General features: G+C 46.7%; 1 protein-coding gene across 1 annotated transcript in view; it reads left to right on the top strand.

The window, feature by feature from the left end:
* The window catches only part of ITIH2 (inter-alpha-trypsin inhibitor heavy chain 2), a 38,913-nt gene extending 12,654 nt beyond the window's left edge, over positions 1–26,259 (top strand). The window contains exons 8-21 of the mRNA XM_084628712.1: positions 2,049–2,177; positions 3,028–3,144; positions 3,893–4,061; positions 6,901–7,026; positions 7,850–8,031; positions 9,064–9,249; positions 11,308–11,447; positions 12,073–12,245; positions 16,447–16,578; positions 19,645–19,758; positions 20,855–21,053; positions 21,862–22,034; positions 23,338–23,449; positions 25,833–26,259. Coding sequence (XP_084484838.1) covers positions 2,049–2,177; positions 3,028–3,144; positions 3,893–4,061; positions 6,901–7,026; positions 7,850–8,031; positions 9,064–9,249; positions 11,308–11,447; positions 12,073–12,245; positions 16,447–16,578; positions 19,645–19,758; positions 20,855–21,053; positions 21,862–22,034; positions 23,338–23,449; positions 25,833–25,980 — 2,100 coding nt within the window. The 3' untranslated portion in view covers positions 25,981–26,259. The remainder of the gene's footprint in view (positions 1–2,048; positions 2,178–3,027; positions 3,145–3,892; positions 4,062–6,900; positions 7,027–7,849; positions 8,032–9,063; positions 9,250–11,307; positions 11,448–12,072; positions 12,246–16,446; positions 16,579–19,644; positions 19,759–20,854; positions 21,054–21,861; positions 22,035–23,337; positions 23,450–25,832) is intronic.
* Positions 26,260–26,528: the final 269 nt, after the last annotated feature.

Raw genomic sequence — 26,528 nt, 5'->3', positions numbered from 1 at the left:
GTAATACACACTCACCATATAGAAAGCACTCGGAAAGAGGAGATCTGTCATTCAGAATGCAGACATTTGATGATCGCACCCTACACCACGTCTGAACAGAGAGACGTGCCAGATACTCCATGAAGACCACTTGTAACTTTGCTGTTGATTTTATATGCAAGGTGCTCAGATTATGTGGATGGCAGCAGTATAAAACAGATAGATAGATAGATAATGTATGACATATAACCCAGAGCTGATCAATACTTTGCATTAGGAACTCAGAAATAATCAGATGCTGTGTTAGGGCTTGATTACACATGCAGTTATTCTGGAGTGGCTATTCCTGAATAACTACGTGTGTGGACTCTCTTATTCCAGAGTAAGAGTGCCTCTTTCCCAATTAGCTTCAAGATGGAAGTGAATTAAACTAAAATCAGAAAAAGGTACTCTTACTCTGGAGTGTACACATGTAGAGTTTTTCCAGAATAGCTATTCTGCTTTAAATTCACAGCATACCTTATTCCAGAATAACCTTCATGTGTGGACGAGCCATGTTCTTGAGGGCTAGTTGATTCAATGATTTAACGCCCTAGCCTTTGACCTCTTGAGAATCAGTAGACGTCTGTGAACATACTTTATGTTCTCATCACAAAACACCGGACAAATTGGTATAACTGGCTTTATCCTCTGAAGAGTGCTCAAATTCTGTGTTGATGGGCATCAATATTTGAACATACATAAAGGGATCGATAGAAAAAAGGCCCAGGTCTTGAGTAAAATAACAGAGATGATATAGATCAAGACTATGGTGTTTTGGCAGGTCTGTGTGTTGGGTGGGGGGAACTTGCTGAGCTGTTACTCTCACTGTGTTTGGCCTTACACAGATATCTGGTTTGGCCTTTAGATACCAAGCTGATGGATGACTTTTAAATAAATAAAATAGACAGTACAACTACAGTCCCTCATATTCATGAGGCTCAAATACACACACAAATACAGTCTATAACTGAGGTTATACTGAAATCTCAGGTTAATTGCAAGTCAGACCCCTGATATCAATGAGCAGCTTCACATCTTGTTTATCCACAAACCCACTTAGCCAAAGGTTTGGGCTGGGGCATCCAGGGTTGTAATTGGAGCAAACTGAATAGCATGAAAATGTATTTGCAAACCCGTTGGCAAAATGCAGCCCACAATTCGATTCGGCCATGTTCATGCTCTCAACTGTTCATGTCAATGATCAGGTTCTGTGGCTATTTTTGGAGCTTTTATCTGTGGTAATAATAATAAATAATAATAATAATAACAGTTAATACAGGATAATCCTGAGGGATTCCACGCATGGACCAGGGCACAGAATAAAAAGATGTTCCCTGCCTTGAAGAGTGTGCAGTCTAACTATAGTCATGGGCAAACATGGCTACTTCTGAGTTAACATGATGTTCACTATTGACTATAGGTCATTCATTATTTTCCACTTTAAAAAAGTTGAATTAATCCAATCAGGAAAGAGAAACAATACCATGTGACATAGGTAACAAATCACGGATAACTAATTACTAATATTCATAGCCCTCAATTTATAGGGAATCTATAGGTTGTCAATTTGTTCAGACAAACCATTACAAATAACAAATGCATGGAAATCATGGCTATTGTGAAAAATCTTGGGTGTCATGCAAATATTTTTTTTCCTTGCAAACAGGAAACAAGAGCTAAATTCATCCAATGAATTGCTCGTGACAAACGGTTTGTCCAGGTCTGTCTGTAATACAGGCATATGACTCTGTGTGTTTGCACACAGAGCTGCTATTAGTGAAGAAAATGAGCGAAGAAAACCAAAGAGCAATCTTTGCTTTGAAGCAACAAAAATCCCTCTCCACTTTTACTCCGTTTTACTTGGAAAATTACAAAGGTGCTCAATGAAATTGTTTGTCCTCTGGATACAAAAGTCTAGTCCATTGCTTCTTGCAGGACTCATTCCTAATCTCTCAGAATGATGCCATTGTCGTGGGATGTGTGGTTGACTTTGTAATGGAGTCCCCTTGTTCACATCTCACCTCTAGGCCCACGTGTCCTTCAAACCAACAGTGGCTCAGCAACGAAAATGCCCCACCTGTTCTGCCACGGCAGTAGATGGGAATTTTGTGGTGGCATATGATGTGCAGCGAGAAACCAAAGCTGGAGAACTGGAAGTAAGTTTATTCTGTTACCATATGTTGCTCTCATACACAGTGCTGAAAGTCTAGGGGGCCCTGAATGTCAAGAGCTTTAATTTAGATAGTAGTGAGAAGTAAGGGGGCCATAAGACAAGTGAGGTAGCCCCTAAAAGCCAGAGGGGGCCGGGGCCTAGACCCCAAGCCTGAGTGTAATTCAAGAACTGGCCTTACCCAAATTGGAACATCAGAAGTAGTTGCCACAGCAGAGCAGACCATCCACGATCCCCATCTCTGGTGCCTTTATGCGTTGCATTAAAGCGGGAACAAAGCACAGCATGGTTGAACAACAGAAGTGATCAAGAATCTTGCATCCAATTGAAGTAGCAGGGGGATTTTAGGCAGGCAGAATACAGTTACCTAACAACAAGTGGTCAGGACCAGCTCCCTGTCCTGTCCAAAAGCCAGCATCTCTCACATTGCAGTGCTCCCCAACACCGTACTGGGGTACTGATTAACTGACTCGAAAGGAACAGGGTCAGAAGTTGTGAGAAGGCAAACTGGCACTTCATTAGCATCATGTTGGCCTGGAGTAGGGTTGCAGGGTTGAGTCATTAGAGATGAAATAGCTCTTTTACACCATCTCATCCACCCCCCGGGCCAGTGCAGAGGCGTTCCCAAAGCAAGTCCTTAGAGCCAATTTCTGCTCTCCCTTAAAGCCAGTGGCGCTCAGACACTGCATTATGGTGATCAGTGCAATACACAAGCAGAGTTATGTGAAAATAGAATGTGGCCCGTAAAGAGGGCTGAAACCTTTCATTCCATTTACCGTCTTGGGCCATGTGGAATCTTTACAGGAACTCAGGTTACCACTGTTTGTATTTTGCAGATTTTTAATGGCTATTTTATTCACTACTTTGCTCCTGACAATCTGGATCCGCTGCCCAAAAACATTTTATTCGTTATCGATGTGAGCGGCTCAATGTGGGGATTGAAAATGAAACAAGTAAGTTCCTGATCTGTGCAGACAGAAGGCCCTGCCTTTGTGTTCTCCCGTACGTGTAGCTATTGCTTGCTTGACTGCCACATACCTTGCTCTTGCCCAAACTGAAAATCACTAGGTCGGATCTTTAGGTCCTTTGTCAAAAGCATCACAAAAGTCACTGGACATTTGCCTGAGCAGAGGACTTCAGGATTTGACCCACCATATTTACTGTCCTTAAAATGTTTTAAGAAAGAAACAGGGTCATCTGAATCATACTGAGTTCTGAAATAGTAGATCTCGAAGCACTTCGCAAGGGAGGGTGAATTTGTAGACGGGGCCATGGAGACACAGAGAGGGGATGTGGACTTGCTCAGCCTCACACTGCAGGTCATGACAGGGCTAGCAGTAGAAATCTTGTCTCCTGAGTGTCGTGCCAATACCAACGTTACACAACTTCCAGAGCGAGGTCCTCTCTGCTCATGGCTTCTCCCTCTCATGATTAGTATTCAGTGGGGATGGGATGAGGAGGACAAGTTTGGGTTTTGCAGACTCCTTATCTGGATTCTGTCAAGCCAGGTCCCATTTTACCTGGATTTCCACAGTGCCGAGGAAGCAGGCCGAGAGACAGCCTCATAAAAGGTTCCAGTTTGGGCCCATCACTCGTGTTGTTGTTCACCTACTTTCTTACTCATTAGCTAGCGTTTATAGGGTGCTTTGAATAATGGAAAGAGCTAAATGTGCCTATTCTTGTGACCCCTTCCTGTCTCAGACGGTTGAGGCGATGAAGACCATATTGGGTGATCTCCGGCCTGATGACCACTTTTCTATTGTTGACTTCAACCACAATGTTCGCACCTGGAGAGATGATTTAGTTGCAGCCACAGCACCGCAGACAGAGGATGCTAAGAAATACATCCAGGAGATCCATCCCAATGGGGGTACGTGGGTTTGATAATGAGGTACTCTCGTCACTTAGGTACCATGGGGATAAATGCCTCAGAAATGCCTCAGACAGATAGGCAGAGTCCTGTTCACAAAAGGCCAGATTTCCCACTCGTGCGGCAAGATGGACAAGGAAAAGGGACCTAGGGAGGGGGGCAAAATGAAGACACCCTTGCAGAGCCCCCTGGTCATTCTGTTGGGAAAGGCAGGGTGTTCCTTCTGTGGGGCCTGTCCCACAGATCTCATGTATCAGCAAGAGACCAGGCAATGGTGCCACCACACTATCTCTCTGTGCCCCCAGCACCTCTGGACTTGGGTCCAGATCCTTACAGGTATGTGGGCACCAAACTCCCTGTCACGGGGCTCACTCACTGTGAGCAGCACCTCCTGCTGGCCATCCTGGGAACTAGCTCTGCCCGCTTGCACGCTCACTCCGGTGGTATCTTCTCCCATCTTGTTTTGCTTTGCAGTCCTACTCTCAGCCTCAGGAACCGCAGGGGCCTCTTCATGGCTGGGCCCTCCAGCCAGGTCACTAAGGTCCTCCTCTTCTGGGGAAATCAAAGTCTTTCCAGACTGGCTGTTTGGCTGGTGTCTCTAATGCCCTTGCCACTTCCAAGTGGCTGGGAGGGGAACCCAGGCCCACCCTGTACACTGGGTTCCAGCCCAGGCATAGGCGCCGACTCCATGGGTGCTCCGGGGCTGGAGCACCCATGGGGAAAAATTGGTGGGTACTCTGCACCCACCGGCAGCCAAGCTCCCCACCCCACCCCCCCACCCCAGCTCACCTCTGCCTCTGCCTCCTCCCCTGAGCACGCCGCGCCCCGGCTTTGCCTCCCAGCGCTTGCCACCGTGAAACAGCTGTTTTGCGGTGTAACAAGCTGTGGAAGGGAGCGGGGAGGAGCGGGAACGCGGCACACTCAGGGGAGGAGGTGGGGAAGAGGCAGGGCCAGGGCGGGGATTTGGGGAAGGAGTCCAATAGGGGCAGGGAGGGGCAAAGTTGGGGTGGGTTTTTGCTGAAGGGGTTGGAATGGAAGGGGCAGGGGTGGAGTCGGGGCAGGCCGGGGGCAGGAGTGGGGGTCGAGCACCCACCGGCACCAGGAGAAGTTGGATATGGGAATGCTGCATCCAGTTCTGGTGTCTACAGTTTTTAAAAGTTGTTAGAAATTGGAGAGAGTGCAGAGAAGAGCCACTAAACTGATCTGAGGGCTGGAGAACATGCCTTACCGTGAGAGGTGGAAAGAGCTCAGGCTGATTAGCTAATCAAAAAGAAGTTTGAGAGATGACTCTGTTACAGTGTATACGTACCTTCACACGGAGAAAATACCAGGCAGTACAGGGCTCTCTTATCTAATCCAGGAGAAAGACCTAACAAGAACCACTGGGTGGTAGCTGAAGCCAGACAAATTCAGATTAGAAATATGGCTCAAACAGGGAGGGGGATTACCCATTGGAACAAACTACCTAGGGAAGTAGTGGATTTTCCATTTCTTGATGTCTTCAGATCAAGCTTGGCTGCCTTTCTGGAACATATGCTAAATACAAGTTATCAAGCACAGTACAGGGGTAACTGGGTGAAATTCCATCATCTGTGTTATACAGGAGTCAAACAAGATGATCTAATTGTCCCTGTCTGGCTTTAAAACCAATGACAGACAGTCAAAAGAGCTGGGTCTCTTCCCAGCTCTGCCCTGGATTTCGTCATGTGACTCTGAGCAAATCAGTTAACTTCTCTGTGCCTCCATCCCCCTGCTGTTAAAGGGGGATAATAGTACTTCCCAACGTTACAGGGGCGTTGAAGCTTCATTCATTCATATTTGAACTTCTTGTAGGGAAAGGACCTAGAGGAGTGCAAAGCAAAATGTATTTTAACCAGTATCAGAATTTGGCCCTTTAATAGGCATTTGTCCAAAGGTTTGGGATTTTTGGTTAAATTCTCCCAAGTATGGTGGGGATTTTTAAATCCTAGGTGAACCCTAGCTTAAAACAGAGTAATACAGTAGTGAATGAGGCCCACTGAATGGACCACAGTCTGCTTTCACTTATACTCGTGTAAATCTGAGACAACTCCATCGATTTCAATGAATAACTCCACTAAACAAGCAAAATCTGACCTAATATACTTAAAGTGAGGAAGTCCAGCAGCGTTTAATTAAAAGGCCATGCACCACACCCCTCAGCATCTATTTCTGGGGAGGCCTTTAACTGTCCTTGAGGTCTTTGTCCATGGGGGCTAACACAAGTGCGATCCTAAAATGTGGATCTGTGGACGTATTAATGCCATTGGGCAAGGCAGTGGTAAGACCTCAGCTGGATACTATGTACAATTCTGATCACCTATGTTCAGGAAAGGCTCATTCAAACTGGAACAGGTGCAAGGAAGGGCTGCTAGGGTGATCAGGGGAATGGAGGGTCTTTCTTACAGGAAGTGATTCAAAGAGTTTGGCCTGTTGAGGCTAGAAAAATGAAGGCTCAGAGGGGATATGATTCCTGTCTTTGAATACGTGAGAGGGGTAGAATCAATGGGGATAAACTGGCCATGAATAAATTTAGGCTGGATATGAGAAGAGGGTTTCTAATATCAAAGGAGTAAAGTTCGGGGACAATCTCCCAATAAGAGCAGTGGGGGCAAACAACCCAACTAGTCTGAAGATGAACTTGATGAGTTATAGAACGGGATTCTATGACAGGGTTGCCGGCATTAGCAGGGGACTGGACTCAGGTACTCAGGTCCCTTCCAGTCCTATGTTCCTATGTATTATTTTCTCAGCACTAAGCCTTTATTTCAAGAAGGAAAGCTGCGTAGCAAACATGCTCATTTTATCACTTCTTTACCAGGTACAAACATCAACGAAGCTCTTCTTCGAGCAATATTCATTCTAAAGGAAGCCAGCAACTTGGGAATGTTGGATCCTAACTCTGTCTCCATGATCATATTGGTGTCAGATGGTGACCCTACGGTAGGTAAGGATCTTGCATTAGGTGACATGAAAGGCCAGTTGAATGGGCTTAAGAAACACAACCAGCACATGGACACTCTACAAGTAAGTTAAGAAAATGCTATTGTCCCTTCTTCCAACGCCAGTGTCCTGCTTCAGACACCATGTTGCCCCTCTGCCAAGTGGTAGCGGAATTCTGGGGCTTTTCAGGTTGGCTTCCTAGTGGATGAGAAATGAGTGACATGGAGGCTGGGTATATCCTAAGGGTAATGTGCTTTATTTACATACATACTCCAGTCCTGGAACAGAGGAGGTCACAACCATCACACAGGCAATCCCCTCTTCCAGAGATCTCAGCCCACACTGTGGTGGCTGGTCCCCAAGAAGCTGCTCCGTCCTAGGAATTGCCCCCAATATGAAGAATAAATCAGAAAGAAAATTAAGTTCAGTGGGGTTTGCATCAGGCCCCAACTGCAGAAATTGCCTCAAAAGTCACCCCTGGCTGCTCTACAACTGAAGTTTCTATTTAAAAAAAAAAGTTAAGTTTCTAGCCCTCAAGGTTGCAAAGAGAACCTTAAAATCATGAACTGAAGTGTAAACCATTAGTGGTGTCTTGCTGAGTTTGCAGAGAGCCTAAAACAATAGTTCTGTGAGATGAAAACAGCCCTATTCATCTCCATATGTTAAAATAGCAAACCAACATTCCCACTACAGACACTGAGAGTTTGGGATATTCAAGGAATATGGGATTAGATCCTAGCTGAGGATTCTTATGAATCATTTTTAATTGGGTTGAAGGGTTTGTTCTCCATTCAGGAGATGACTGAAAGTCACTCTCTCCCTTGAAGGTGAGCTGAAGTTGACTAAAATCCAGAAGAACGTGAAACAGAACATACCAGAAGATGTCTCTTTGTTCTCTCTCGGGATTGGATTCGATGTAGACTATGATTTCCTGGACAGGCTTTCTCATGAAAACCATGGAATGGCACAGAGGATTTTTGGAAATCAGGAGACCTCTTCGCAAATGAAGGTGCATTTCCTTCCATCCACCTCTTAGACTGTTAGGGTCAGACTCTGCTCCCCGCTGTGAATCTGGAATAACTCATTCAAAGGCGATGGAGTTACTCCTGGTTCACACAGGTCCCACTGAGAGCAGAGACTAGCCCTGAGAGTTCAACAGGGTAACGATCATGTCTGTAAACCCAAGACCTTCTATAACAAAGGGCTTGTCTTCATTACAGGGGTAAATCGACCTAAGTTACGCTACTCCAGCCACGTGACTAACGTAGCTGGAATCAACGTAGCTTAGGTCGACGTACCCCAGTGTCGTCACTGCACTGCGTTGATGGGAGACACTCTCCCGGTCAACTTACCTTCCTCTTCTCAGAAAGGTGGAGTACCAGGGTCGACCGGAGACCGCTCTGCCATCGATTTAGCGGGTTTGCACTAGACTGGCTAAATCAATCCCTGCTGCATTGATTGCAGCAGCGTCGTAGTGAAGACTAGCCCATAGAGATAAACTCTGAACTGCAAAGTGGGGTTTCTGGAGCTGTGTTCAAGGCTGTCCAGATCCAGGATTTTACTTCAGCCCATTCTATAGAGGAAGAGTCTAGTCATGAAGGCTAAATTCTGATCAATGGAGTTGGAAAGTGCTTGAAGCCTGGGCTCACATCTATAAGCAATAAATAATAAAGGGCCAAATCATCAAGTCCTTATTCGTTGACTTCACACCTGCTTTAGGATTTGGGCCCATATGCACCAGTATTCACACTTCCTTCTGCCTCTGGGTCCTGGAAGAAACTAGGTGTTTGTCATTACAGACTGTGGGCCTGAGTCTTTCCATTGACTTTCCTGGGAGCTGTGTTTGTAAATACACAGACATTTCAAGGTCTAATCAAAAGGGGAATTGCATTTCCTGGAAAATAAACAGCTCAGACTTGCCCTGTTGGGTTCCAGATTCTGTCACCTGTACCTTTTGCTGTTGCGTTAGCATGTCAGCGAGGGTTGAGTCAAATACAACAGACTTACCACCCTCTCTCCCCTGTGTCTTTTCCAACTGCAGAAATTCTACAATCAGGTCTCTACCCCGCTCCTCAAGAAAGTGGAGTTCAACTATCCTCAGGGATCAGTGTCAGATGTCACCCAGAACAGTTTCGATAACTACTTTGGAGGGTCGGAGATTGTGGTGGCGGGAAAGGTTGACTCCGACAATGTGCAGCACCTGCAGAGTATTATCACAGCCACGTCAGTGAGTCAGGCTCCCTGGAGAACACCAGTTCTTGTGGCTCGCAGGGGCACGGCCTTCTCTGCATGAGGGGTAGAATAGGTCGTACTGTCTGCAGTACCCCAGCCTCTGTGCGGGTTTATGCCAATGGCTGTGGGGAGTGACTTTCCTATCACTATTCCTGTCTTCAGTAGAATCTCCTAATAGTAACACATTGTACCAGAATAGGGTTGCCAACTTTCTACTCGCACAAAACCGAACACCCTTGCCCTGCCCCCTGTCCCGTCGTCCTCTGAGAACTGGCCCATGCCCTGCCCCTTCTCCGAGGCCCTGTCCCCGCTCACTCCAACCCCCCTCCCTCTGTCACTTGCTCTCCCCACCCTCACTCACTCGCTCATTTTCACCGGGCTGTCTCAGGGGGCTGGGGGGCTGGAGCAGGTGAGGGCTCTGGCTGGGGGTGCGGGCTCCAGGGTGGGGCCAGAAATGAGGAGTTCAGGGGGCTGGGGGGGCTCCAGGTTGAGGCAGTGGGTTGGGATGCGAGAGGGGGTGAGAGCTCCGGCTAGGAGTGCGGGCTCTGGTGTGGGGCTGGAGATGAGGGATTTGGGGTGCAGGAGGGGTCTCCGGGCTGGGGCTGAGAGCTTCGGAGTATGGGAGGGTGAGAGCTCTGACTGGGGGTGCGGGCTCTGGGGTGCAGCTGAGGATGAAGGGTTGGGGTCTAGGAGGGTGCTCCAGGCTGGGACCGAGGGGTTCGGAGGTATGGGCTCTGGGGTGGGGCTCGGGATGAGGAGTGTGGGGTGCAGGAGGGTGCTCTGGGCTGGGACTGAGGGATTTGGAGGGTGGGAGAGGATCGGGCTGGGGCAGGGGATTGGGACACCGGGGGGGTGAGGGCTCTGGCTGAGGTTGTGGGCTCTGGCGTGGGGTTGGGGATGAGGGGTGTGGGGTGCAGGAGGGTGCTCTGGGCTGGGACCGAGGGGTTCAGAGGGCAGGAGGGGGATCAGGGCTGGGGCAGGGGGTGGGGGTGCAGGAAGGGGCTAGGGGTGCAGGCTCTGGATGGTGCTTACCTCAGGCAGCTCCCGGAAGCAGCCACATGTCCCCCCATCTGGCTCCTACATGGAGGCACGGCCAGGCGGCTTTGCTGCACGCTGCCCCATCTGCAGGCACCACCCCCGCAGTTCCCATTGGCTGCGGTTCCCTGCCAATGGAAGCTGCGGGGGTGGCACTTGGGGAGGGTGCAGTGTGCGGAGCCCCCTGGCTGCCCCTACACGTAGGAGCCAGAGGTGGGACATGCCAGCTGCTTCCCTGAGCCGCCAGGATCCCTTTTCAACCAGGTCACCGTATACCACAACAATACTTCAGTGTAGGCCACATCCTTGCTTTCAGCCCCTTCACTGCGCACTCCTCCTCCGCAGCTGGTGGAGGCTCAGTGGAGCCATTCCACAGCAGCTGCTGCTCCCCCTCTGTGGGAGGCAATGGCTGGCGGATGCACTATCCTGGCTTTGTGAGTGTGCACAAAGAGCCTCCCCGAGGCCCCCACCAGAGATGGGATCCGCCAGGTGCAAGGGATCGTCTCGCACTTCACAGGCTCTCCAGAGCCTGCCCTGCTCGCTTGGCAGAACTCCCCCGGGTCCGGTGCAGTACCCCCCGGCTCTGGGGTGAGCACAGAGGAGAGAGCAGGATTTGTCCTGTAAGCGGTGTACTGCTCAGCACAGCTCCCTCTCCTCTGCTAAGAGCTCTCCACCCCCTTCCTCACTCCCACCCCAAGTAGCACCTACAGCTCCCCTTCTTCCTTGGTACGTGCAGGGAGAGCTCTCCCGGCTTTTTCAATCTGCTATGACACAGTCACTGGGGGAGGAGGGGAGGTGCAATAGACCCCCTTCACCCAGCCCTACTCTTGCTGGCCAACACAGCCCTGTTAGCAGAATCACTTTCTAAATATGTGGGGGATCAGATTCCTAACAAGGGGGCCCCAGTTTTTTAAACGTCTGCCTGGGTCCTGATCCAGGGCTGTGGGGGTGGCGTGACGTGGTGGCTTCATTTCACCGGCTCACACTGTGATCTTGGTATCTTTCATTCCTTGCTTAGTCGAACGCCGAGCTAGTCCTGGAGACCCTGGCAGATGTTGAGGGACTGGAGGATTTCCTGAAGAAAGAGCCACATGCCGACCCCAAATTCACCGAGAAGCTGTGGGCCTATCTGACCATCAACCAGCTCCTAGCTGAGAGGTGGGGAGAAATGCCAGATGGGGACTTTTGATAGGGACCTAGCTGACCTGGAAAGGGGCTGGCAGACGTCACTGGGAGATGAGGATTATCGGCACCTCTCAGGATCAGAAGAATTTGTACATTTGATTGTACAAATGAGGAATATAAATCTAAACCAAAGAGCGTGCCAGCTTTGCACCCTTGGTTCACTCCTTCCCTCTCCTCTCTAATTGCAGGCATAAGGTTTTGGTTCAGCTTGTTCTAGCGACAGGTCAGCGGTCTGAATGTGGGTTGGGGATTGAATGAGTGAAGTTAATGAACAAAGACTGAGTAAAAGGATTTGGCCCCTTGTTCTTATAGGTCTTGATCCATCTCCCATTGAAGATCCCCATTGAAATCAGTGGGAATTGAATCAGGCTCTTTGGGTCCAATCCAAGGTCCATTGAAGTCAATGGGAGTCTCACGATTGACTTCAGTGGGCTTTGGATCGGGACTTTAATCTTTGCCGTTCACATTCCCTAGGTCCTAGCTGGTTCCTACCTTTCTGATTCCCCTGTTTAGGAATAACAAGGATCACCGGCTTGATTTAAGCAGCAGCTGCCCGGCACAGCTGGTAACAAGGGGGTCTATTTATTTTTCAACACAGAAACCTGGCCCCCACTGCTGCTTTGAAAAGGAACATCACCAGATCGATCTTACAGATGTCACTCGACCATCACATCGTGACCCCTTTCACGGCCATGTTGATAGAGAATCCTGAAAGGAATGAGAGAATGTTGGCAGATTCGCCACAAGATCCAAAAAGAGGCTGTTGCCCAGGTGGGTGTCTCCATCTGTCCCATTTTGGCGTTTAACAAACCACCTTGCAGTGGAAATAAGCTGTTCATTGTCACTTATGCAGACTAAAAGGGTGCACTAAGATGGCCGACGTTAGTGCTCATGCTGGGGTCTGTATTTTAAGGGAAAGGCCCTGAATTAAATGGGCAGTTCAACCATCAGCTCCTTGTAGAGTTAAATTTTCAACATGCCTTTTTTGTCGGTGTTACCCTCGGTGGGGACTGACTGCACCGCATTTGCCCATTTTGAGCATTTCTGTAAACCTACAATGACAACAGCTTTATTTGTTGTAGGGACAGATACGTCTATTCCACTGGTTCTCAAACTTTTGTACTGGTGACCCCTTTCACATAGCAAGCCTCTCTGCGTGACCCTCCTTATACATTAAAACCACTTTTTTATATATTTAACACCATTATAAATGCTGGAGGCAAAGTGGAGTTTGGGGAGGCGGCTGACAGCTTGTGACCCCCCCATGTAATAACCTCACAACCCCCTGACGGGTCCTGGCGCCCAGTTTGAGAACCTCTGGTCTATTCCCTGTGCTCCCCTTATATAGAGGAGCTGATTGAGTCATGGAGTGGCTGTTTGTGGTCTCTGGAGGACCTCCAAGATTGGGTGTGGATAGGTCACAAGACCACTGGAACTGGAACTCTCTTAAAGATAGTGTGTCTTTGCTCATTAGTCTTCCAGAGTGCTCTCTTTCCTGCTTTTCTCTCCAGCCCCCATTTTACAGCAGCCTTCTGTTGGGCCAAAGGGGGACAGGGCTTGTTTGTCCTGTTGGGGCCTGACCTATCAATGCCCATTGATGTCAATGGGTGCCTTTCCACTGCCTTCAGTGGGCACTGGTCAGGCTCTTAATTTATTAAAAAAACACGAGGAGTATAGTCATCACTGCAAAGCCAACTGATGACAAATCCAGTCCAGACTATATTAATAGCTGTTATCAGCATAGGGCACTCAACTGGGACGCAGGATTTTAATTCCTGTCTTTGCTACTGACCTGCTGAGTAACCTTGGGCAAATCACTTCCTCGCCCCGTGCCTTAGCTTCCTCCTCTGTAAAATGGGGATAATGACACTCCCCCCCCCTCCCATTTGTAAAGCATCGTGAGCTATGAAGATGAAAAGAGCTAGATATTTGTATGATTATGTTTCACTCTGGCTGTTCAATGGTCTGTCTGAACTGTGGCGAAAATGAGGCACTGAAAACCAAATTTTACTCCCTGAGGCTATAGCGAATGGTGATTTATCATTTGTTAATAAACAGGAGATATTCTGCTAGATTGAGATGAGAGGGAAGCAACGTACGTAGCTGCAACAGCACAGTCAATTTTGCCTTTCACTTTAGAACTTTTTATAACTATGCAGAAACTCCAGGCCCACCAGTCCTGCATTCTCACTGGAAAGATATCAGATATGTCCTCATCCTCCTGCAATCAAAGGCGGTTTTTAAGTCTGCAAGATGTTACAGTTGGTTAATTTGTTTTTCTTTTACATTGTAAATCCTCAACTGAGGTCCATGGAGAATGAAAAGATTTTTATTTATACCACGTGCTATAGCTCACCACTTCTACTAAACACGTCTGCGCAGCCATACCCATGTCCATTTGCTAAACCTATTACAATGGGCATTCCATATACATTGCATCAGCTGATTACTCCAGGCCACGGTTTGCTTTACTTAGTAGGTATGGATGATTTAATTGATATTAACATGGGGGCCATTGTTCTTTCAGCATGCTTACATATTTCCCAATTACATTAGACATTAAGGGTCAGATCCTGTTGCCATTGAAATCAGTGGCAAAACTCTCGTTGAGCAACAAGGGACCCATTTATACCTTGAATAAGCCAGAATCAACCCAGATTTAGACTGGCTTCTGCCTTAGGTAGTCCTGTCCCGGACTAGCTTCGCGGTCGTTGGCCAGCATTGAATTCACTCATTTTTTTAAAAGAACTGGTTAATTACGTATTTCATATTATGGCATTGTGAGACCAGACTGGACGCTGGATTTTTCCATTGCCTAATACGCAGCAGCATGAATGTGGGGCAAAATTCTGAAGACCCAGTACAGTTTTTAACTCATTCTTTCTCTCAAGCCAAACTCCCACTCAGTGGGAGTTTTGCCTGAGTAACAACCGAGTAAGCTCTGAATTAGGGTGAGCCTGTACAAAATAACCTCAGTTCTTATTTCTCGCATGCCTAAAGGCTAAAGAAAGCGCTTAACCCCAGCACATGCTGAAGGTCTTTGCCTAATCGAGGCCTATTCATGTGAGTAAAGGTTATAGGCCCTACATTTCAAAAATAGGCTCACACGGAGCGCGTTAAGGGCTTGTCTGCTTGGACATTTAATCCACCGCAAAGTGGGGTGTACACTGCCAGGCACTTCGCAGTGTAGCTGCGGGAGCCTGGGTAGCGGCAGCGGCCGCACGGTGGCTCAACCCTGCCAGGCGTGTACCCAGCGGCTCCAGGGGCATTTGTACTTGGCCCAGCTAAGCCAGGCCTCTGCTGCTGCCTGAATGACCCAGGCTACACTGCTGTTCATGCTCACACTGGCTCGCGGAGAGCTAGAGCAAGTATATGTACACAAGCAGGAGAAATCACACCTTCCTCGTGTTAGCTATGGGTCGCCAGCGCATAGCCTAAGTGTCTGTGCAGACCCCCTGACATACCCTAACAGTTCCTCAGTGCACTTTGATCTAGCCCGCGTCGAAATGGGACTAGATCAAAGCACATTAAGGAACTGTTAGTGCACGTCAGCAGGGTTCACATGTACACCCTAGTGTGGGATAGATTCACACCCCAGCTTGCCATGGACTAAATGTTCATGTAGGCAAGCCTGTTATACGGACAAAACTGCACAGGATCGTTTCAGGGGACAAGGCAAGATGTCACGTTTATTATAATAACACAATTTGATTTAAGACCAATAACTAATATCTAATACCTATGTATACACACACACACACACACATCAGCTGTTCTGCAGCTGCTGTATAGTTATCAGTCCTGAATGTAGCTTGAGTTCGTGGCTTGGGTTCGTAGCCTGTGGCAGCTAACTGGCCAGGAAAGCCGGGCACAAGGAAGAGCTGGGTCTCTGTTGGGCATGCACCGATGTGCTTCCATGTTGGCAGCAGAATGTTACCCTCCAAAGTCTTCCTTCTCACCCACCGTTTTTGTAGGCTTTAGTTTGAATCCAGAGTCTATAGGTCTTGCTGTGTCACGCTGCCTCTGGGTTCAGTGTGATTGGTCAGCCGTCAATTGCAGACATGACTTTCAGCCTTGGACCTGGCTTTGATGTTTCTTCAATTGGACTTTTGTTCTTTTCTTTTAAGGGTGGATTCGTCTTGCTTTGTCAGGGCTGTTGTCTGCATCTTCAGCCATTGGTGTTTACACTTTATTTCATCAGGACTGGCTGGGGCTGGAGGTTGATTCCATCATCCATATATACCTCATTCACACATCTAAACTACACTAATAAGGTTACAGCAGGGTTTTGCAAAACTGAAGTGAGCATTTTAAAATGGAGTTTGGGACAAGTTAAAATGGAGTTTGGGTTACAACATCGACAAGTGTAAGGAATGGCAAACAGTGAACAGAAGTTACAATAAGAAAAGGAGGACTTGTGGCACCTTAGAGATTAACAAATTTATTTGAGCATGAGCTTTCGTGAGCTACAGCTCACTTCATCGGATGTAGCTCGCGAAAGCTTATGCTCAAATAGATTTGTTAGTCTCTAAAGTGCCTCAAGTACTCTTTTTCTTTTTGCGAATACAAACTAACACGGCTGCTACTCTGAAACCAGAAGTTACAATGTTGAAGCAGTGCAAGTTCCAGTGATTTAAGCAGCAATTGGATTAAAAGTGAAACTCAATTAGCCAGTTATTGGCGTACCTGGTTTTATGAATGAATGTAGTTTCATTCATAATACTTTACTTATGAAGTTTATTAATAAAGTGAACAATTAAAAACAATTTCATTGATCAGTTCTACAAGCCCTTAATTGTAAATCAGCCAGATTCTGTTCTGAGATACAGCCATGTAAATCTGGCATAATTCTCCTGCAGTAAATTGGATCAGAATCCCGATCATTGTGTGCTAAAGTGAAAAGTACGATGATCCTTTATCAGTGCAGCCATTTTTACTAATTTCCAATTTCATGTAACCTCTTCACAAACAGGTACTTTAGGTGTAGTCTCCAATGGCCTTGATCAGTCCATCCCACCCTGGGCGAAACCCACAGCTACAGCAGAGCGTCTATTAAGTGCTCGCAGGGCTCCAACTATATCTTCTGATCCTCGCATAACTGCAGGTAAAAGACAGTGGGCTGTCTATCTGCTTTACTCCCTTTTGCTTTGCTTAGTATAGCTCTTGTATACAAAGGTATGTGTGTGTGTATGGGTAGGGGGAAGAGAGCAATGGCGGAAGAAGCCAAATGGTCCCTTTAACCAAATGGATGGAGATAGCACTGCCTGCTTGCCATTCAACTAGGGACAGTCACTGCATTGCATTGGTTTTGACGTGCCATTTCCCCCACCCACTTTCAGAGGTCACTGGTCTCCACTGGTAGAGTCCACATTCCAGTTTGAGAGCAGTGCAAAATCCCCCCATGCTCTCAAGAGGGGGCCTCAGCAGTCAAGTCTGGATACAGATTTGGCTCTGAATCTGAACTTGCAAAAGGCAAAGGCAAAGAAACACAGAATATTTGTTGCATAGCTGCTACAGAAGGGGAATTTCAAAGCCTCATTTCTTCACTTTGATGCTGCCTTGCAATTGTTCTCAGCACCCATGTCACAAAGATTTGGGCCCACATATTCTAAAGCAGGGATCGGCAACCTTTGGCACACGGCCCATGCCGCTTCCCGCAGCCCGCATTGGCCTGGAATGGTGAATCACGGCCAGTGGGATCTGCGATCAGCTGAACCTGCGGACGCTGCAGATAAACAAACGGTCCCGGACTGTCAGCGGATTTCCCTGATTGGCCGCGTGTCAAAGGTTGCCGATCCCTGGTCTAAAACATCCAGTAATTCTGGATGTCGCCATGCTGGATTCAGTAGGGCCTGATTTTCAGAGATTTTCAAGTTAGCAGCCACTGTGCATGTTCAACCCCTCTGAAAAATCCAGCTCTAAATGACCCAAACTGGGCACCAAAAAAATCCGAAATGAGAGGCTGTTTTTGCAGTTTAGGCCCAAGTCTAAATGACATGGTGCTGAGAAGAATGAGGGGGGATTTGATAGCTGCTTTCAACTACCTGAAAGGGGGTTCCAAAGAGGATGGCTCTAGACTGCTCTCAGAGGTGGCAGATGACAGAACGAGGAGTAATGGTCTCAAGTTGCAGTGGGGGAGGTTTAGACTGGATATTAGGAAAAACTTTTTCACTTAGAGGGTGGTGAAACACTGCAATGGGTTACCTAGGGAGGTGGTGGAATCTCCTTCCTTAGAGGTTTTTAAGGGCAGGTTTGACAAAGCCCTATCTGGGATGATTTAGTTGGGGATCGGTCCTGCTTCGAGCAGGGGGTTGGACTAGATGACCTCCTGAGGTCCCTTCCAACCCTGATAGTCTATGATTCTATGCTATACAGGAGGTCAGACTAGCTGATCACAGTGGTCCCTTCTGGCCTTGGAATCAATGAATTTGAAGCTGATGAATAAAGGTACTTCGCCCTAACTCTGTACAGAGAGATCTCTCATCTGCCCTGAGTTTGCTTTTGGAATGGGAGTATTGTGTACATTTTGCTTTGGTAAAACAGACATCACATGCTCATCTTGTGGCTTCACTGGAGAATAACAGTCGACGATTGCTACCAGTTAATGCAGCTATTCCTGTAGCCAAAGCGGTAGAGGCCAGTGCTCTCAAGTTGAAACCGTATTCATAACCCATGCAGGGGGTCATTACAGACAGCCCAAAGTTACACCCAAAATATGCATGGCACTCAAGTAAGTAGCAGTTCTTTAGAAGCATGGTGCATCACTTAAGTGATTTAAAGCGTGAATGGACAAAGCCCTAGAAAATATACTCTAGGGGATGATCATTAGGATGGATTAGCTGATCTAATAGGTCTTCCCTGCCATCTGCTACTGGGAGTCGCAGTCTGTCCAAAGGACTCTCTTTCTGGCTCATCTGTAGTAGCAAAGCTAATGCAACATTATTTCCAGAGTTAATTCCCATTGTAAATGACAGCATGAATGTTGTGTGGTAGATAAGGATCTCTGGATTCTCTGAAGGCTGCTGGGTCTTGTTAACACTTGGGTCTCTGCCATGATTTAATGTCTAACTCACACAAAAGATCTGGTAGAGCGTCGTCTTAATAACAATGCAGACATATGCAACAGTAACCGCCCGCCCCCCTTTGAAGGCGTGCTCGGGGCAAGGCCAAGGGTTAATTTTAGACTTTGAAATAGTTAAACTTACTGTTTTGGAAAGGAAAAAAATGAGCAAGATAGTCCAGCTTCCGACTCAGGGGTGTTCTCTGCACTGGCAATTCTTTGCATTATTCTGTATTTAGGGGCTTGATCCTGCTCCTGTTGACGTCAATGGCAAAACTCCCATTGGCTTCAATGGCAAGGGGAGGGGTGGGGATCAAGCCATTAGGCAGAATAAGGACATAGGATGTAGAGATGGGTCCCAGCTCTGAAGTTTGGATTTAGATCTGAACTTTGCCCCCAGTTGTTTGGGGGGGAAGAATGAGGGGGTTCAGCTCTGGGCTTCTGGATCAACCTCATCTCTAGTATTACCTGCTGGATACAAGCTTTTTAAAAGAAGGTAGCTCAGACTCTCACAATCATGATGTAGCACATGGTGTTTTCCAGCACGCAGCTCAATCAGTTAACCCTGTAACTCAACGCAATGAGTTACATGCTGAGGCCGGGAAGGCTTCCAGGAGTCTCCCCTGGGAGCTGTAGAGTTGCCATCTGCTGTCTCCCAGGGCTGGCCAGCAACTGCTGGGAACGTTCTGCTTTTAAGCCTTTATTATGCTCCCGACATGACTGACAGGGCCAGCAGGGCGGCGCCAACCTTGCCCACAGCTGCTCTTTAACCCCTTCATCGCCAGTGCAGGGTTTATACACCCCATCACAGACCTATGGGGATTTTTGGTTCATTTAAAAAAAATGTAACAGGCCTCTGTAAGGATTGCTTGGGAATTTCCCCATCTACCAAAAGTGGATAATGCTACTTATTCCTTTCCCAGGAGTGTTGTGGGATCATTGGTTAACATCGTAGAGTGGAAGCACTTTGAAATCGGCTGTTCCTATCTATGTGCATAGGTAGAACTAAACGTATAGAGCAGTGAGGAAACACTGTTCAGATCTCACACACGTAGTCACACCCCTACTTTCATTTTGTTTTTTTATTCCCTACTTATTTTTGTACCTTAGTTGACAATGACCCACATTTCATCATCCATCTGCTAAAGAGCCAGGAGAACATCTGCTTCAATATTGACTCAGAGCCTGGAAAGATCCTGAACTTGGTTTCAGATCCTGATTCTGGTAAGAGAATATGAATAGTTTCCATTTATATAGCACCATGCAGCCCAAAGAATCTGAAAGGCCTTGGTTTGGGGAAAGGAATATGTACCAGGTTCATTGTGATGATTCTTGCTTTACTGACTGTCGGTTCTAATCAAGCCAATTTTCCTCTGACCTGAGATGGACTTCAATGCAGCTACCTCTGATTTATGTAGATGTAAATGAAATCAGCATTAGAGCACACATAAGTTGCAGAACAGGCTTGCTGGGCTTAATCTCAATAATGTGAACACTAAATCGAAACATGGTATCAGTTCCCTGGACACTGGCATGATGCTTGTAATGTTCTCTACATAACACGGATACTAAGCAATCTTCAGAGCAACTTCTTCCTACATACTTGGCTTCCCAGTATTGCTCTTTGCCTGTCAATGCTGGCAGTCATTGCTGTACTCTGTGTGGATTGTGGTTTTGAACAGGTAGCCTATTAGTAGCTTTCCATCAGCAACTCAGTACAGTCCCTGTCAGCTGGCACTGGACTGAGCAATGGGTGAGCCTGGGCAGTTAGATGAAATGTACTTAGATGTAAAATAGAAAAAGCTCACACCTTCTTACAACCCTGGCTGCTATGATCTTAGGAAATTCAAACAAGCATCATAACATGCCTACAAGGTCGTGCTCAGCAGGTAAATTGCAGTGATTACACAAGCACACACTTTGGATCACTTGCAGACACTAGAATTAATGGTATCTAATGTGTTCCGTTAACTCTGATCTATAGGCTATACATGGATAGACTTCTGCAGATGCACCAACAATATCTTATCCATTCCACTGGAAACCTGCCACTGTGGGGCTATATTTCTTCCATTTGCACTTTCAGTTGAGCACAAAGAAAGCAGCGGGAGAGAGAGAAAGGAAGAAAAGAAATGTCGTCTTTGGGGCCGAGCAGGAAATTAAATAAATAACTAAGTCCCAAAACTGTGCATTGGGAAGTGGCCCTCTCTGCTTAGAGTGCTTTAGGTCTTATGATTTGTTTGTCTCCTATTACTTGAATAAGTCTCTGCATTACGTGTCAAAAACTCATGGGAAACACCACATACTCTACTTTTCATAGGGATCGTGATCAATGGGCAGCTCACTGGGGCCAAGAAGCAAGAGAATAAAAAACTGAGCACCTATTTTGGCAAAATTGGATTCTATTTCAAAAACAAAGGCTTGAAAGTAGAGATCAGCACAGAGACAATCATCCTGAAAGACGGATCTTACAGCACCGCTCTGTCCTGGTCCGACACAGGAAGTATCATTCGGAAAAGGTAAGAGGAGGCGCATTTCCAATGTACTTTGTGGAAACTATTTGGAATGTGTTGATCCCTGTTGATCCGAGGGCAAGAATTACACCTGAACTTCCGTGGGGAAATGAGCCTGGCTTGGCTTTCTAATCCTTCCTCAAAATGAAGAGAACAAAGTCCTGGTTCACCCACTGAGCAGCTGCATGTGTCTGAGTAGCTCAGTCATCCCTGTGGCTATAGACGCTAATATTTCTTATTTGTTCTGTAGCAGAATTCAGGGTCCAATCAGGGATCAAGCCCCCAGTGTGCTAGGTGCTGTACAACCACAAAACAAAAGGACAGTCCCTGCCCCCAAACAACTTACAGTCTAAGTATAACATAGGGGGAAATGGATGGATACAACAAACTAATGGGGACAGCACCAAGAAATCAGCATGATAAGCAATGGTCTCAACAATGAAGCTATTATGAACGGTTTATGATTATGAATGATAAAGGCACCTTGATCTTTTTTGTATTGACCCTACATTGCCATAGTGAATGAGCCCGGTGTTAGGCAATAGGAACTTGTGAGTTCTAATCTTGACTCTGCCACTGACTTTGCTATGTAGAGCTGGGCAAGTTAGTGAATTTCTCTGCTTCAGTTTTCCAAATGTGATCATACCCTTGCACGGATTTGTTGGGTGGTAACAAAAGCTCTGTAAATCCTCATTAAAAACCGGGACTGATTGGGACTGATACTGCATTCTTCACACGTCATTGTACACAACAAGCGAAGTGCCTCAGCAGAACCAGGGACGCAGCTCTCATTTCTGTTTTATGCTTCCGCTAGGCTGCTTGTGTCTGTGAAGAAAGAGCGCACTGTCACTATTGCCATGGACACGGAAATGTCCTTCATGGTTTTGCTTCACCGTGTGTGGAAGAATCACCCGGTCAACGTTGATTTCTTAGGGATCTACATTCCCCCTACAAACCGGTTCTCACCCAGCGCACATGGTCTGATAGGTAAAGCCTTATGGTCGGGTGGCAGGAGGAGGGATACGAGTCTATTGGTTTTGGCTAGAACTCTGTGTGCTGGGGAAGAAGGAAATCATCAACAAGAGGAGAAAAAAATCCCATATCTAGCATAGTGTTGTTTAACTTTCCATCAAAATAATTAATTGGCTTTCCCGTGATAAATCTTTCTTTATCAACCACTGGGCCAGATCCTCCACTGGTGTTCGTTGGGGTAGCTCCATTCAAGTCAATGGAGCTAAGCTGATTTACAGGTGCAGAGGATTGGCCCCCTGTATTTTAGCCAAATTCTGTCCTCATTTATGGCAAGACCAACAGTGTGTTCAGCAGGTGCCCTTTCATATCTACTTGACTTCCAGAGCTCAAAGCTCAGTTTTATGATAATGCATTAATAGTCACAGGGCATGAAATAAGATAAGGCCCCTTCCCCAAAGACATTATGATCCAAACAGAGGACAAAAAAAGGAAAGTAATAGAGCAGTTAGGTATGTTAGTTCCGAGGTGATTTAATTATTTACATGCTGCCACTTAATATAAGACACTGGTGGATAGACTTAGACTTTGTACATCAGCAGACAGTCACAACTCCAGTTCGGTGCTTCCGTGTGACTATGCAACTTACCAAACCCAGCATGAAGCACGTGAAAACCAAAGAGAAATCATTCTCAGTCCCTGGGGTTCAACTGTGGAATGAATTTATAGAATAAGTCAGACTGATCTGGAGTCTGACCACTTGCAGGGCATCTGCTCTGTGACCAAGCCTCCCCACCATAGCCAATTGGTTAGGGGAGAGGAGAAGAAGAATTAATGACTCTCCCTCCCCACCTCACATCTATGTTTTTCCCCAGCAGAGTCCCCTTTCTCAGGGAAGGGGGAAGAGTAGAAGACTCCGGATATCTCCTGGAGATCTTACCCTCTACAAATCTAATTTACCTGACAACCATTTCCATACCACAGTAATGGGGGATACCCTGAGATGGATGGTTCTTTCCTGTGCAGGTCACTTTTAAAAACAAAACAAAAACACCCTCACCCTTTTAAAATTCAGGAATCCCTAGGAAAGTTCCACAGCAGAACAGAACTAGTCAGCATGAGCTTGCCTGACTGATCTTCCCAGCCCCGCTCTGCTTAAGCGGAAACAGTCAGCTGGCTCTAAAGCAGAGCGCCAACCTCCACAATGTAGAAGGTCCTAAGGCATTACAGAGACCAATTTGAATGCTTGGGATTGTGATTTTTATAATCTGATAGCTGAAGGCCGTGACATGCAAGCAGTTTTAACCTTTTCTTTGGCCAGGCCAATTCATGTCTGAACCAGCCGTGCACATCTACAATGAAAGACCCGGTCGGGATCCAGAGAAACCAGAAGCAACCATGGAAGTGAAAGGACACAAACTTACTGTCACCAGGTAGGAATTCTGAGCAAACTCAGCCAAGAAAAAGATGAGGCCCTAAAATGTTTGGTAACCTCCCTTCTGAATGTAGTCAATGAAAATATCTTTAATTACATATTTCAGAGTAAACAGCCATGTTAGTCTGTATTCGCAAAAAGAAAAGGAGTACTTGTGGCACCTTAGAGACTAACCAATTTATTTGGGCATAAGCTTTCGTGAGCTACTGCTCACTTCATTGGATCACTGCATCCGATGAAGTGAGCTGTAGCTCACGAAAGCTCATGCTCAAATAAATTGGTTAGTCTCTAAGGTGCCACAAGTCCTCCTTTTCTTTTTTCTTTAATTACAGTCATTCTCCAACAATGATTTCTTCGCTCTGTGATCCCCACCCTCCACCCCAATTTTCTCTGCTTACAAGTAAAGCATATTTTTTTTTCCTAACTGTCAGCACAGCAGACCCAACACAGCACTGAAAGTCAAGCTAGGTTTTTTCCTGTTTGTGGACCATCACTAGTAATAAAAACCCCCCTGGCTAAATTCTGCCCTATGTTACAACTACGGAATCCCCATTGCCTATGTCTTGGTTGGGCAGTCCGCTACCTGGTGTACTCTCTGCACTAGGGGTCCATGGAAACCCTTCTGTGTTGCTGCGAATACATGGCTGTGGCAGGAGAAGGGGCTGGGAGGGAGGCCAGGAGCAGCTACTCTATGCAGTGGATTTCACCCTCAGTATTAGTTCAGAAAGTAATGCTGGTCTCAGGAGGGGATTAGCCCAGCGGGGGAGCGAATGGCAGCATGACTCCTCAGGGGCCTGTGTTGCAAGTAGGGGGGCCCGGGACTTCTCAACAGTAAAAATAGAGCAGGATTTCCTTATGAATCCGCTGCTTTTAGGCTTCGCCAACTTAGCAGGAAACCTCTCCCCAGCTTTTAGGAGGAAGCATGGTGGGAAACCTGCAGGTTTCAGCTTGAAGATCAAGACGACTTGGCTTTGTGGGGGGTTTTCCCAGACAAGGCGGCCCCTGCACTTTGCTCTCCGGAGCTTCCTGTGGAAACCCTGCATGTGGTGCAGTCTTTTTCAAACAGAGGAAAGCGGCACTGGCATAAACCTACACACATCGCAAAGCGTGTCAGTTACATCCTTTACCTCCTCCTGGGAAACAAGACAGTAGCATGTCTCTTCAGGAGTCAGAAATACCTACAGTTCTCCCAATTAGTACAGCTTTATACCTTGCTTGCAAGTGAGAATAAATGTACTCTGAACAAGGTATCCCAAATCCAGCAAGGGAAACAAAATGGAACACAGTCCCTACAGAGCAGGAACACACAACAAAGGGCCAGATCCTAGGAGATCCAACACCACTGTTGGAAATCCACTGGTTAGGTCCATACTGTTACCATCCTAGGCAGTTGGATGCAGAGATCTCCGCCCCATACAGGTGATGGCAGAGTTGTCCTATGCAGAGACACACAAATTTTGGCCCTAGCTTATTCATTTAGCACCCAGTTTTGCCAACCTTATTTGTTGTAATCAGCTGGACTGTGGGTGTAGTAAAGTACTATCCAATGTGCGCCAAGGTGGCATAACTGGGTCCTTACTCCACTGTCAAAGATACGGATTTCACCTAATGGTAGAACACACCTGGCCAGTTGTTTTCCTACATTCTCCCTGCTCTTGCCACTCAACGCTTCTGAAGCTTTGTTAGCAGCACATACATTACACTGGGGTTTGAAGCTTATTTTTCATGAGAATGAAACATAAAAGGACAGCAAGGACTCTCTCCATGTAGCATATAGCAGAGGGGAAGCAAATATGGAAACCTTGCTCTGTCGGATCCTTCAGGTTGAGTCTCTTCCAGCCAGCACAGACAGTGCTCCTCCGCACAGGTGGTCTACTTTGTCAGGGCCTGATTCTGACACTCATGTAGCATCATACTCTGCAAATAGTCCCTCTGGAGTCAGCGGAGCTACTTGTGGAGAGAGGAAGTACCGAATGTAAGGCTGTCGTGCTCTGGCTACCCATGAGCAGCATGGCTTACTGCAGCTTCACTTCCAGAAGCCACAGTTCATTTGATTTTTCTCATTATTCTTTTAAGTGGGTGAGGTGGCATCAGAAACATCTGTTGCCTCCATGCTCAGCCCCAAATGGCAGCTGGAAGGCATCTCCCAGGGAGGCAGGTACAATCACACAGCTTTGGTTACTACAGCTTGCCGTAGGGTGTGTGTTAGACTTTTATGGAGGTAGGAATCTTCTGTCATTTAAGACCGGATGATCAGCCCATAGGCGCACGCAGACGACTCCTGCTAAAGTCAGACTATTGCTGTTCAGGCCCGATTGCTGCATTATCTTTTCTACTTGTCCCATCACCACCCATTATCTTTGTTGCTCTCTTTATTGCAGCGGGTTGCAGAAGGACTACAGGACAGACCAAGTGTTTGGAACCAATGTGCACTGCTGGTTTGTCCACAACAGCGGGAAGGGTTTCATTGATGGCCACTATAAAGATTATCTTGTTCCCCACCTGTACAGTTTTCTGAAGAACCCCTGAAAGGCTACAAGCTCAACCAATCTGTAAAGAAAAAAAAAATCTCCCCCCTCCCCTCCACACCCAGACAAATGTTCAGACTCCTAGCTGTTCTCAGGGTAACACAGCAGGTGAATGTAATGAAAGGTGGCTAGCACGTATCTAACTTAAGGGGCCATTGCTCAATGAAAGTGTTTCAAAGTGAAGCACGCTGTGGTAAAACACAGTGGGTAGCTTTTCTGTATGTATTGAATATAAACATGTTTAAAAGTTTATTATAATAAAGCTACTTGTTGGAATCTAGTATTGTCTCCTCCCTGCAAGGTCTGATTTGGGTTGCTATCACTGGATTGACTATTTCAACTAAGATTTTTCAGAAGGCCTGTAAAAGTGACACAACGGTATTCTCTGTCTCAGTTTAAGGCAATCAAATGCAGAACAATATTTAGTGCTTCCATACCACTTCACATCAGCTAAACACACCAACGTAGCCACCATTGGAGAATTATATGTCAATATCAATTTTCATATAACTTACACAAGAATATAAATCAGGTAACGGTGAGGGAGAA

Source organism: Lepidochelys olivacea, assembly GCF_965140295.1.
Source record: "Lepidochelys olivacea isolate rLepOli2 genome assembly, chromosome: 1".
In the NCBI taxonomy this organism is placed as follows: domain Eukaryota; kingdom Metazoa; phylum Chordata; order Testudines; family Cheloniidae; genus Lepidochelys; species Lepidochelys olivacea.
The sequence above is the reverse complement of the archived record's forward strand: the minus strand, read 5'-3'. Positions and strand labels throughout refer to the sequence as shown.